This window comes from Ovis canadensis, chromosome 13 (assembly GCF_042477335.2).
Source record: "Ovis canadensis isolate MfBH-ARS-UI-01 breed Bighorn chromosome 13, ARS-UI_OviCan_v2, whole genome shotgun sequence".
Taxonomy (NCBI): domain Eukaryota; kingdom Metazoa; phylum Chordata; class Mammalia; order Artiodactyla; family Bovidae; genus Ovis; species Ovis canadensis.
This window is the reverse complement of record NC_091257.1, coordinates 51,784,150-51,796,549: the sequence shown is the minus strand read 5'-3', so window position 1 is coordinate 51,796,549 and position 12,400 is coordinate 51,784,150. Positions and strand designations below refer to the sequence as shown.

At 38.2% G+C, this 12,400-nt stretch overlaps 1 protein-coding gene across 1 annotated transcript in view; it reads left to right on the top strand.

Moving 5' to 3' along the window:
• The window catches only part of RAB18 (RAB18, member RAS oncogene family), a 28,382-nt gene that overhangs the window by 2,114 nt on the left and 13,868 nt on the right, over positions 1–12,400 (top strand). The window contains exon 2 of the mRNA XM_069547757.2: positions 3,157–3,212. Coding sequence (XP_069403858.1) covers positions 3,157–3,212 — 56 coding nt within the window. The remainder of the gene's footprint in view (positions 1–3,156; positions 3,213–12,400) is intronic.

Genomic DNA, 12,400 nt, shown 5'->3' with positions numbered 1-12,400 from the left:
ATTTAGGGAAAAAGCTACCTTATCTTTCCAGCTGGTTACACATTACTGGTGGACATATGCTCTGGAAAAAAACTTGGAACGCTTATCTTCCTAGATAAAATGACTCTTCAGAAGCCTGGGCTTCCCTCATAGATCAGTCAGTAAAAAAATCTGCGTGCAACGCAGGAGACCTGGGTTCGATTCCTGGGTTGGGAAGATCCCCTCGAGAAGGAAATGGCAACCCACTCCAGTATTCTTGCCTGGAGAATCCCATGGACAGAGGAGCCTGGCAGGCTACAGTCCATGGAGTCGCCAAGAGTTGGACATGACTGAAGCGATTTAGTGTAGCATGCTTTTTAAGGTGAGTTAGTACAAAAACATTTGACATCGATATAATCCTACAGGATTGTTCTAACCAATAGTTTCTATTTCTCTGTAAATCTAGAGTTAATGAAAGTGAGGTATCACGTGTGTTGTTGAGAAATTGCACAACAAAGGAGATCTTAACACATTCAAACTAGTGGGTTATTTTTCCAGTTTATTTTATACTTAGAGTTAATAAACGTGTGAGAGCAGCCAGGAGATCAGAATGATGAAACTGGTGCTGCCATTTGTGTGACCTTGTGTGTGACACTCAGACACTCTAGGCCTTCATCTCTTTGTTTCAAAGTGAGGTTGGAGTAGAAATCTCTCAAACCTATCTAGTGTTAAATGTGTAATATTCTTGGATTCCATGGCGAACGCATGGTGAAGTAAAGAAGTAGCAAGGTGTTTCAGAACTGGAAGGGATTATAGAGACCTGTTGTTATTTACTTTGCTGTCCCTTCTGTGTCTGTTACATCCCTGTCCTTTTTGACCAGTTTCATTTGTAAACTGAGAAATGCAGCTTAGTTATAATTGCACTGATTAATTATACATTTGGTCTCTTCCAAGTGGAAGAGCAGGAGTTACTCCTTCTATCTACAGCTCTGTATTTTGCTCCTTAACCGTTGAAAATGAAGGCTTGACCATACATGCTTTAGAACAGTGTTGCTTAATCATTTTCGGGTTGTGGATTCCTTTCAAAATCTAGTAGAGAAATAGACTCCCTACCTAGAAAATCCACATGTAGAATTTAGGATACATTTTCATCTGACAGTGTAGCCATAGCTAAAATCTGCTGCCTTATCCTCAGTGCCTGTATTAAAATTTGTTGTTTTACATTCTTGCCTTTCCTGACGAAATACCGTTAATGACAAGTGATGTTTTAAGGATTAGTAATTATATAAGAAAACCCCCAGGCTCAGTATCTGGCTCGTTGTCCAAGTTCAATGAATAATAGCCCATACTGTTGCTATCATTTATGTTATTGTTATGGTATCCTTACTACTACTGCTCAGTAAGGGTCAACATTTTTGTAATACTGTCTTTGGTGACGAGTATAAATATACAACTTTTCTATTCTTAAATTAAGAGTAATTGAAATTTTGGGGCTTCCCTAATTTGAAGCTTATGCTGGGGAGAGAAGAAAATTTTTATGAGTAGTTTTTTAAGATTCTTATTAGTGCTGTCACCTAATTCATGTTGGAATTAAATAAAATTAGTTATAGTTCAATGTTAAGTAGAAAAAGCCCCAATTTGATGCTTTTGTCTTACTTTGCTTTTGTCGTGCTGGTTTTTTGATCACCAGAAAGCAAAACTGGGAAAGGGAGAGTTAGTTCTTCAAACTGAATTAATGATACTGGGTTTGGAAAGTGCCAAGAGGCCACTATCTTTTGCAGTATACCCTGTGGACCAAAAAAAAAAAATCTTTGGCAGCAGTAATTACTGTCTATAGAAATAGTCATACATTTTTTTGTCCCCTGCAATGCAGACATAAGATAGTTATTGTCTTGATCTTATTAATGCAATTAAGTTAATAGAATGGTCTCATCCTACTTAGGTATAATGTGAGGGGAGATTTATTAATTTTATAAATCTAAAAGCAAGGAGATCCAACCAGTCCATCCTAAAGGAGATCAGTCCTGGGTGTTCTTTGGAAGGACTGATGCTAAAGCTGAAACTCCAATACTTTGGCCACCTCATGCAAAGAGTTGACTCATTGGAAAAGACTGATGCTGGGAGGGATTGGGGGCAGGAAGAGAAGGGGACAACAGAGGATGAGATGGCTGGATGGCATCACCAACTCGATGGACATGAGTCTGAGTGAACTCCAGGAGTTGGTGATGGACAGGGAGGCCTGGCGTGCTGCGGTTGATGTGGTTGCAAAAAGTTGGACACAACTGAGCGACTGAAATGAACTGAAAGGGCTTTAACAAACACTTAGGTTTTATTTTTGAAGAACTTCAAATAATTGACATTTCAGCCTTATGTTAAATGAAACAATTCTGGAAGATAAAATCTCAGAGTACTTTTGTGGTTACCTTTCCTTTCACTTCCTGCCTGCCTCCCTTTACCGTTTCCCAGGCGTAGTCCTTCACTGTCTCTTACTGTAATCATGGCAGTTGTCTTCTGTTGATTTTCTTAGTTTTTTTTTCCTTTTTTTGCTGGCATTAACTTTTCAAAATATAGAGCAGTTCCTGCCATTCCTTTTGTTGGCAGCCTTTGGTAGCTGAATATTGCTACCAGATTTCATGCACCTTACCCAGCATTGCCAAAGGAAACCTACTCTGGCCAGCATGTGACCTTCAGCCCTTACTTTTATTGTATCTCTTCTTCCCACTTCAGTGAAAGTCAGACTACTTGTTTCAAATTGCTCGACTTCACACCTTTCCGTTTTTACCTGAGTGGATGACACATTAGATTTCTTAAAAATTTAATTTGTTGCATTCCAAGAGACTTCTTCTTCCTCTTTTGTCCATGTCAGTTAAAGCGTTACATGTTTGCAAATACCATTTTCTCAGAAGGGCATACCAGTACAGTTATATAAAACAAAAACCTCTTTTCACACTTAGGAAATGGAGCATGGGAAATAAGTTTTCTAGTAAACTACTTTGCTTTGGGGATTCTTTAATTGCCTTTCCAATAATTTAATTCCTCTGAATGTACCTGCAATGAGGCCATGTTTCTGGAAACTGACTACATTAGCTCTTTGAAATTGTGTCTAACTTGTGACAAAATACAGCAATCAGGAAGATTTATCAGGTGTTTAGAAAGAAAAGTTGAATTACTAATCTGTCTTTTTGACATCTCTTTTAGCCTGCTCTTGAGGTTCACAGATGATACTTTTGATCCAGAACTTGCAGCAACAATAGGTAAGCCCATGTTTAAAAATTTAATAGAAATGCCAAATACTTTCTTGCCTTCAGGATGTTTTATCTAACTCCTCCTCCCCATCCTCTCACTACCCCACTGCTTCCGTGTCTGTCAAAATCTTAACTTGTCTTTCAATGTTACCTTTGGTAGTCATTCAGTTTCCAAAATATTTGTAGATCTAATCAAGCAAAAATATAACTTCCTTTGCTGTTGTCTTATGGTTTTTTGTTAGCACTGAGGATGTTATGATTATCTTTATACACATTCTTGTGCTGTGGGATGTCTTTTATTTAGCAGCATGCAGTCATTTGAATGTTTATTGTATGCCAGGCACTCTCCTAAGAGGTGGGTTATGGTGATCAGTGATACAAACGTGGTGTCTGTCATAATGGACCTCGCTGTGTCACTCACAGTAGAGTGTGTTAGTTTTGTATTTTCAGCATTTCATATAGTATTCAACATGTTTCTGGCAACATATTTATTGATATTAGTTATTGAAGACTGTGCACCTAAGTGCCTTTTAAAAACTGAAGTTTAGATTGCCTGAAAGTGGTTTGCCACACCAGCTTATTAAAATATATGAGGAGACAGAGCTAGATGATTTGGTATCACATGTTTAGGGAGTAGATGACAATGTAAAGGTATAAGAGACAACTGGCAGTAGTGGAAAGAGCTGAGTCAGAGTAGTATGAGCGTCTCAGCTCTGCCTTGAACGTTGTCACCTTGAGCAAGTCATTAACTTCCTTGTCCTCATCTGTAAGTTGGGAGTAATTTGGGCAAGAGAATACATTTTTCTTCCAGCTCTAAAATTTCGTGATCTGATGAGGAGAGTGTAGTAAAGATCTGATCTTGTATTGCAATTAGGGGAAGTGTCTTAATCAGATTCCCGAATTGTTCACATTTATCACATATGCTTTAGCATTCTCTCCACATACACATACACAGTATTCTTGCTTTTTTCGAATTGTTTGAGAGAAAATTGCATTCAGTGTCTTCAGTGTCTTTAACTCTTAAGTACTTCAGTGTATGTTTCCTTGATGAGCATGGATACAGTTCTCCTGTATACAGATAGATTTTTGTCAGTTGCCCCGCTAATATCGTATATACCAAAGGAAAGAATTGTTTCTGGTCCAGAGTCCAGTCCAGGATCCTACACTGAATTTTGCTGTCATTTTTCCTTAGTCTCTTTTAATCTGAACAGTTCTTCATTCTTTCTCTGTCTCTTTGTGGCCTTGGCATTTTTGAAGGGCCTGTGCAGGCCAGTCGTCCTGTAGAATATGCTTCCACTGCAGTTGTCCACGTGTCCTCACGGTTAGATTCAGGTTGTGCGTTTTGGGCAGGAATTCCTCAGCAGTGCTTCTCAGAGCGTGGTGTGTGTTGGTGCCGTTAGTGGTGATTGGACTTGGTTACTTAGATGGAGTGCACCATGTCTCTTCCTGTCCACTGTCATTCCAACTCCGGTGGTGGTTGAACCGTGGTTTTTCAAATTCCATCTTTCCATTTACATTTCTTACTTAGAATTCTGCGAGAAAGAGCTTTGGACATGAGTCTGAGCAAACTCCGAGAGATGGTGGAGGACAGAGAAGCCTGACGGGCTACAGTCCTTGAGGTCACAGAGTCGGACAGGACTTAGTGACTAAACAACAACAGAGGAAAGGCTCTTCTTCGTTTCTGCCGATATGATCTCATGGTGCCTCTAAATTTAATACAGTATATCAGGCATTACTTCGCTTTTGTATGACATGTTAGCATTGACAGATTTAGTTATGTATGAAAGTGGAATCATTTAAAACACTACTAGTTCAAAATCTGTTTAATTTGGTTTTGATATATTATTTGCTTCTTTAAAAAATGAGCTATTAGTAAAACTTGATTTTACTCAGAACATACCTGGTATTGGATAAGCAGAGAGTAGAAGAATAGTAACTGGCAGGAAAAAAAATGTGCCTAGAGTTAAATACTAAGGGAATGATCCTATATATAATATAAACTTGTTATTTAAGCTCTAAGTCGTGTCTGACTCTGCGACCCCATGGACCCCATAGCCTGTCCTCTACTTGGGATTTCCCAGGCAAGAATACTGAAGTGGGTTGCCATTCTTTCTCCAGAGATTCTTCCTATTCCAGGGATCAAATCCTCATTTCCTGCATTGGCAGGCAGATTTTTTACCACTGCCAGGGGAGCCCATAGTATAAATTGTCTTCCTTTCAAACCCAAATGTCATTGGTGTCTTACAGATTGACAGATGATTTGTTGTCTTTATTACTAAAAAGGTTCTGCTTTAAAAACAAATGCTAAGATTGTAGCCTACTGAGAGATCATTCATAATTTGTTCCCCCAGCCGACCCTGGGTCTTGAAAAGAGCCTTTTACATTTTGGCATCAGATAATTTTCTGCCCTAGGTTACAACCAATATACACATGAGGTTTTGAAATGAAAATAATTATCTCAGTTGTTAATGGCCATGTGAAAAATAGTATTTTGTGGAAAGTCGGTATTTTACCTCACAGTGTAACAGTAAGTAAAGCACACCTTTATCTTTCAGTAATGTAGTGAGACATTCAAGTTTCTATCATGTATGAAATACTAAGGTTAATTGTTGGATTTTGGGTTTGAAGATGGTACTGTTAAGTTGGCATTTTCTTCTGCTTTCTGGGAATTGGCTATTAACAACAAAGTGGGAAAAACTAAAATACAGACCCCATGGTCTACTAAGCCACAAAACAGGGGAATGGCTGCCTGAAGCAGCGGAGACCAGGCAGGCCGCCTGTGGGAGAAAGTGGCCGGTGCCATGGCTGCAGAGCTTGGGGCCAGCAGGAGATGCTTCATGAGTTTGAGAGGCCCACCTTGAGGTGCAAAACCTGTTAGCCTTTGTAAAAGCAGGATGGCTTCTCAAGCCAATGGCAGGAGTTTCCCTGCCGCTGGTTTGATTTTGAGAAGTTGGGAAATGAAACCAAACAAGGAGTCACGCAGACAAGGGGAGGTGATGCCTTTGACTAATGTTAAGACCTTCTATCTCCTCTGGATGCTGAGAAGTAAATAGCTAACTGATTCTCATGTAAAACCCTGAATCAAAACAGAATTTTGCTCGTGCAGAACTCATCCCACTATGGCCTTCTGCATTAGCTTCCTGTAGACAGCTCGTCCAGGAAAACATCATCACTTTCAGTGACGACTTGGCAGAAAGAATCCAGCTCAAGGCCGCTACTGCCATTAAAGGAATGAAAAAACAAAGGACAGGTGAAGAATATTCATCAGAGAAAAATACTGCTGTAAAGAAAATGAAAATAATGACCCAACATCTTGCCATGAATTTAAGACCCTTAATGAAAATATTTATCAGTGAGAGCACAAAACTGGTATGAGGTCAGGGAAGAGACAGTGTGACTACATGAGAAAGTGCAGTGTAAGCTGGCTGAGTGGAAAGGAAAATAGGATAAAACTATGGCTGAAGTGAAGATGAAATTGGAGGGCTCACAAGGAACAGTAGAGACTGTGGAAAACACATTAAAGAACAATAAGCTAGAAATGGATGAGTGGGTAGAATTTACCCAAATGAATAAGAATGTTAAATTCGAGTGAGAAAATATGGAAATCACAAAAGAAGATTGTTACATAGTCTGTTTTCATCTTAAAGAAGAAACATAATGAAACAGCCAATATTTAATGATATAATCCAAGGTAACATTTCTAACAAAAAATAAACACACACACAGACAAAACTGTAAGAATATTTTGACCAGGCTTTTGTTACATGGGAATGTTTTGTGGCAGGGGGGCGGGGGGGACATTAGATTTTTCTTTTTTCCATAGCCAGGCCAAAAGATGATGCTTAATCATGTCTTTATCTGAAGTACTTAATCAGCTCCATTAGATACAGTTGGTTGAATTTAAGCGTGGATGTTAGATCTAGTCTGAGTAAAACGCCACAATTTTCTTCATGTATTTTGTTTGTTAAATTTACGCTTCCTAAAGAAACCTTTGAATACAAAAAGTGCTTTAAGTAAAACCTTTCAAATAAAGATAAAATTTAGAACTGGTTCTCTACTTAAGACAGGTTCACAATCTACTTCTTAATTTGTAAGACTTAAAATTGTTACAAATGCTAAATTATTTTGTGAGGGTTGATGCATTTCAGCTAAAGTTAGATGAATTTGGGTTGTTGTTTGACTTAGGTCAGTGATTCTTATTACCTCCTTAGTAGGTTTTTAAAGATACCCATTTTGGCTTCCCAGTAAAGCGTCTGCCTACAATGTGGGAGACCCAAGTTTAGTCCCTAGGTCGGGAAGATCCCCTGGGGAAGGAAATGGCAACCCACTCCAGTATTCTTGCCTGGAAAATCCCGTGGACGAAGGAGCCTGGTAGGCTACAGTCCACAGGGTCGCAAAGAGTCCAACACAACAGAGCGACTTCCCTTTCACATTTTGGCTTCTAAGGGCAGATATAAGATCTCCATCCACATGTTACTTTATCGTTTGAGCGTACATAACAGAAAGATGACTTAATGAAAATAGAAAGCAGTTAATACATCTTGTTTAATGCCATAACATAAACTTGTTAAAATACTTGGAAATGTGATATAACCTAAAGAAAAAAAGAACTATTCTATTTCATATAATTTCATTTAGGTAAACATTTTAAATAGAGTAAAGCAGTAAATATGGCTCTGACATCTCGTTATTTTTGTTTCTTTTTTTCCAGTCTCCTTAGAGGCTTTATTAGGAAAGGTTGTGATTCTTTTTCCCCCCATGTGCTTTTCAGTTCTGACTTACGGTTGACCAACCTTTTTATACTGAAATGTCCTTGCTTTCCTAGTTAAGTCTTTACTTACTTTGTTTGATATATTTCTGGATTTGGTATATTGCAACATTGATTCTTCCAGTCCACGAACATGGTATGTCTACACTTGCGTCACCTTTGATTTCTTTCATCTAGTTTCTTAGAGTTTTCTGTGTGCAGCTCTTTTGCCTCCTTGGGGAGGGTTCAGTTCAGTTCAGTCGCTCAGTCGTGTCCAACTCTTTGCGACCCCATGAACTGCAGCATGCCAGGCCTCCCTGTCCATCACCAACTCCTGGAGTTTACCCAAACTCATGTCCATTGAGTCGGCGATGCCATCTAACCATCTCATCCTCTGTCGTCCCCTTCTCCTCCTGCCCTCAATCTTTCCTAGCATCAGGGTCTTCTCAAATGAGTCAACTCTTTGCATGAAGTGGCCAAAGTATTGGAGTTTCAGCTTCAACATCGGTCCTTCCAAAGAACACCCAGGACTGATCTCCTTTCAGATGAACTAGTTGGATCTCCTTGCAGTCCAAGGGACTCTCAAGAGTCTTCTCCAACACCACAGTTCAAAAGCATCCATTCTTCCACACTCAACTCTATTTATAGTCCAACAACTCTCAGATCCATACATGACCACTGGAAAAACCATAACCTTGACTAGACGGGCCTTTGTTGGGGAGGTTTATTCCTAGGTTATTTTCTTTTTGTTTTGATGGTAAATGGGATTGTTTCTTCAATCTGTCCTTATCTTTCATTGTTAGTAAATAGGAATGCTAGTAATTTTTGTGTATGTATCCTGCAACTTTACTAAATTCACTGATGATCTCTAGTAGTTTTCTGGTAGCATCGTTATAAGGTTGAGGAAATGTCCTTCTATTTCTAGTTTGCTGAGAGGTTTCATTGGGAACGGGCTTCTCTGGTGGCTTAGACAGTAAAGAATCCACCTGCAATGCAGGAAACCTAGGTTTGATCCCTGGGTCAGGAAGATCCCATGGAGAAGGCAGTGGTTACCCATTCCAGTATTCTTGGCCTGGAGAATTCCATGGACAGAGGAGACTGGCAGCCTCAGTCCATGGGGTTGCTAAGAGTCGGACACAACTTTTACTAACACTAAGAGTTGGACTAACACTTTTACTTTTCATTAGGAATGGTGTTGCAGTTTGTTAAATGTATTTTCCACGATTCTTGAGATGATCATATGAAGTTTCTTTTTTAGTTTAGTAAAGTCCACAATGATTTTTTTTCTTTTTTTCAGTGTTGAATGAACCTTTCATTTCTGAGGTAACATCTCTTTGTTGTGGTGTATTGTTCTTTTACACATGTTTGGATTACTTACGAAATTTTGTTTAGGGCTTTATATTCATGAGGGATATTAATCTTTAGTTTCCTTTAATTGTAGTGTCTTTGTCTGGTTTTGGTATTAGGTATTTAGAATTCATAGATTAAGGAAATACTCATTCCTCTTCAGTTTTCTGGAAGAGTTTGTTTATAATGGATTATTATTTAAATGTTTGTGAAATTCATTTGGGGCTTGAAGTTTTCTCATGGAAAGGTTTTATCCACAGATTCAGTTTCTTTCATAGTTTAGGCTTCTCTAGTTAATCTGTTTTTTATTGTGGTAAAATTATGCATAACATTTCAATTTACTTTTTTACCCATTTTTAAGTGTATAGTTCAGTGGCAGTGAGTATGTTCATGTTGTTTTGCAGCCATCAGTACTATCTACTTCTAGAACTTTTTCCTCACCTCAAGTAGAAGCTCCACCAGTTAAGCAGTAACTCCCACTCGACATTTCCCCTCAGTCCCTGGTAACCTTTTCTACTTTCTGTCTCTGTGAACTTGCCTAGTCTATAGAAACCTTGTATTAGACTCATAATATTTGTAGACTCATACAGTATTTGTCCTTTTGTAACTGGCTTATTTCACTTAGCATAATATGTTTAAGGTTCATCTGTGTTGTAGCATATATCAGAATTTCATTCCATTTTATGACTAATAATGTTACATTGTATGTACATGCCACATTTTGTTTATCCTTTCATCTCTCCGTGGATACTTGAATTGCTTCCACTGTTTGCCTTTTGTGAATAACAGCTGCTGTGAACATTGTACAAGTATCTGTTTGAGTTCCTGTTGTCAGTTCTTTGGGTCTATACCTAGGAGTAGAATTGCTGTGTTATATGGTAATTCTATTTTTAGCTTTCTGCGGACCCACCAGGCTATTTTTTACAGTGGCTGAACCATTTTACATTCCTACCAGCAATGCACAAGCATTCTAATTATGTCCTTGTCAATGCTTGTTATTTTTTTTTCTTTAATAATAGTTTTTAATCCATTATGATAGTGTCTCAGTGTGGTTTTAATTTGCATTTCCTTAATGGATAATGATGTTAAGCATCTTTTAATGTGCTTGTTGGCCATTTGTGTTTATTATTTGAAGGATTGTCTGTTCAGATCCTTTACCCGTTTTTGAATCAGGTTTTCTGTTGTTGAGTTATATAGTCATTCTTCATATTAGAATACTAATCCCTTATCAGACAGTTCAGTTCAGTCGCTCAGTTGTATCTGACTCTTTGCGACCCCATGAATCGCAGCACGCCAGGTCTCCCTGTCCATCACCAACTCCGGAGTTCACCCAAACTCAAGTCCATCGAGTCAGTGATGCCATCCAGCCATCTCACCCTCTGTCGTCCCCTTCTCCTCCTGCCCCCAATCCCTCCCAGCATCAGAGTCTTCACCAATGAGTCAGCTCTTTGGCTTTCAAATATTTTTTCTCTCTCTCTTTTTAGAATTTTGGGCTGCACTGCGTGGGCCTCTCTCGTGGGGCACGGGCTCTGGAGGAAGCGGGCTCAGTGTCGCGGTGCACTGGCTTCTCTAGTTGCAGCACAGGCTCTCCAGTTGGGGCCGCTCCCATTTTGTGAGATTTTTTTTTCATACCCCCTCGATGTTGTCCTTCGATGCACATAAGTTTTTAATTTTGATGAAATCTGGATTATCTACTTTTCTTTTGTTGCCTGTCTTCCTGGTGTGATAGCCAGAAAAATCATCACCAGATCCCATGTCGTGAAAATATTTTTCCTATGTTTTCTAAGCGTTTTTAAGACCTAGGTTTTACATTTAGGTCTTTGATACATTTTGTGCTAATTGTATATGGTGTAAAGGTAAGGGTCCAACTTCATTCTTCTGTTTGTGAACATCTAATTTTCTGAGCACCATTTATAGAAAAAACTGTGCTTTCCCTACTGAATGTTCTTGGGTTCCTTGTTTACAGTCAATTGGCTGTATATGTGATGGTTTATTTCTGGCCTCTCTATTCCATTGGTTTAAATGTCCTTTATGCTGGCACTGTTTATTTTAGTTATTGTAGTTTTGAGTCAGTTTTGAAGTTGTAAAGTTCGAGTCCTCAATTTTTTTCAGTGCTGTTTTGTTATTTAATGCCTCTTGTAATTCTGTATGAATTTGAATGTCAGCTTTTCCATTCTGCAAAAATGCTGTTAGAATTTTTATTGGATTGCATTGGATCTGTAGATTACTTTGGGTAATATTGTTATCTTAACAATACTAGGCCTTCCAACTCATGAACGCAACATATCTTTCACTTACTTGTGTCTTTAATTTCTTTCATCAGTGTTTTGAAGTTTTCAGTGTATAAATATTTAAGCTCCTTGGTTAGGTTTATTCCTGAATAGTAGTATCGTCGTCATCTATTTTTAAAATATTTTATTTTTTGATGCTATTGTAAATGAAATGATTTTTTAAATTTTATTTTTGGATTGTTTATTACTAGGATATGGAAATGCAGTGGATTTTTGCATGTTGGTGTTATATCCTGTAACTTTGCTGAATTCACTTAATAGCTATAACAATATTTTTGTATGTGTGTGGAATAGAGTCATTAGAATTTTCTACATATAAGAAATGTTGTCTACATGTGGTCTGTGAACAGAGATGATTTTACTTCTTCCTTCCCAGTTTGGATACCTTTTATTTCCTTTTCTTGCCTAATTGCTCTGGCTAGGACTTCCAATACTCTGAGAACAGAAGTGCTAAGAGTAGACATTCTTAATCTTGTTCTGATCTGAGAGGGAAAGCTTTCAGTTCTTTATCAATGAGTATGATGTTAGCTCTGGGGTTTTCTTACATATTCAATTGTGTTTTTTTCTGCATTGTCTTAATCTGCCGTTAATCTCATCCTGTGTATTCTTTTTTTAACCTCAGATGTTGTCATTTTCGTCTCTGGATGTTTGTTTTGGATTTTTTAAATCTAGCTCATATCTGCTTAACTTTCTAAACATGTGATATATGGTTATAATTGTTTTTAATATTCTTTGCTAGTTTTCACATCTTTGCTAGTCCTGAGTCAGCTTCTCTTGATTGCTTTTTCATCTTTGGTAAGGCAGATGATTCC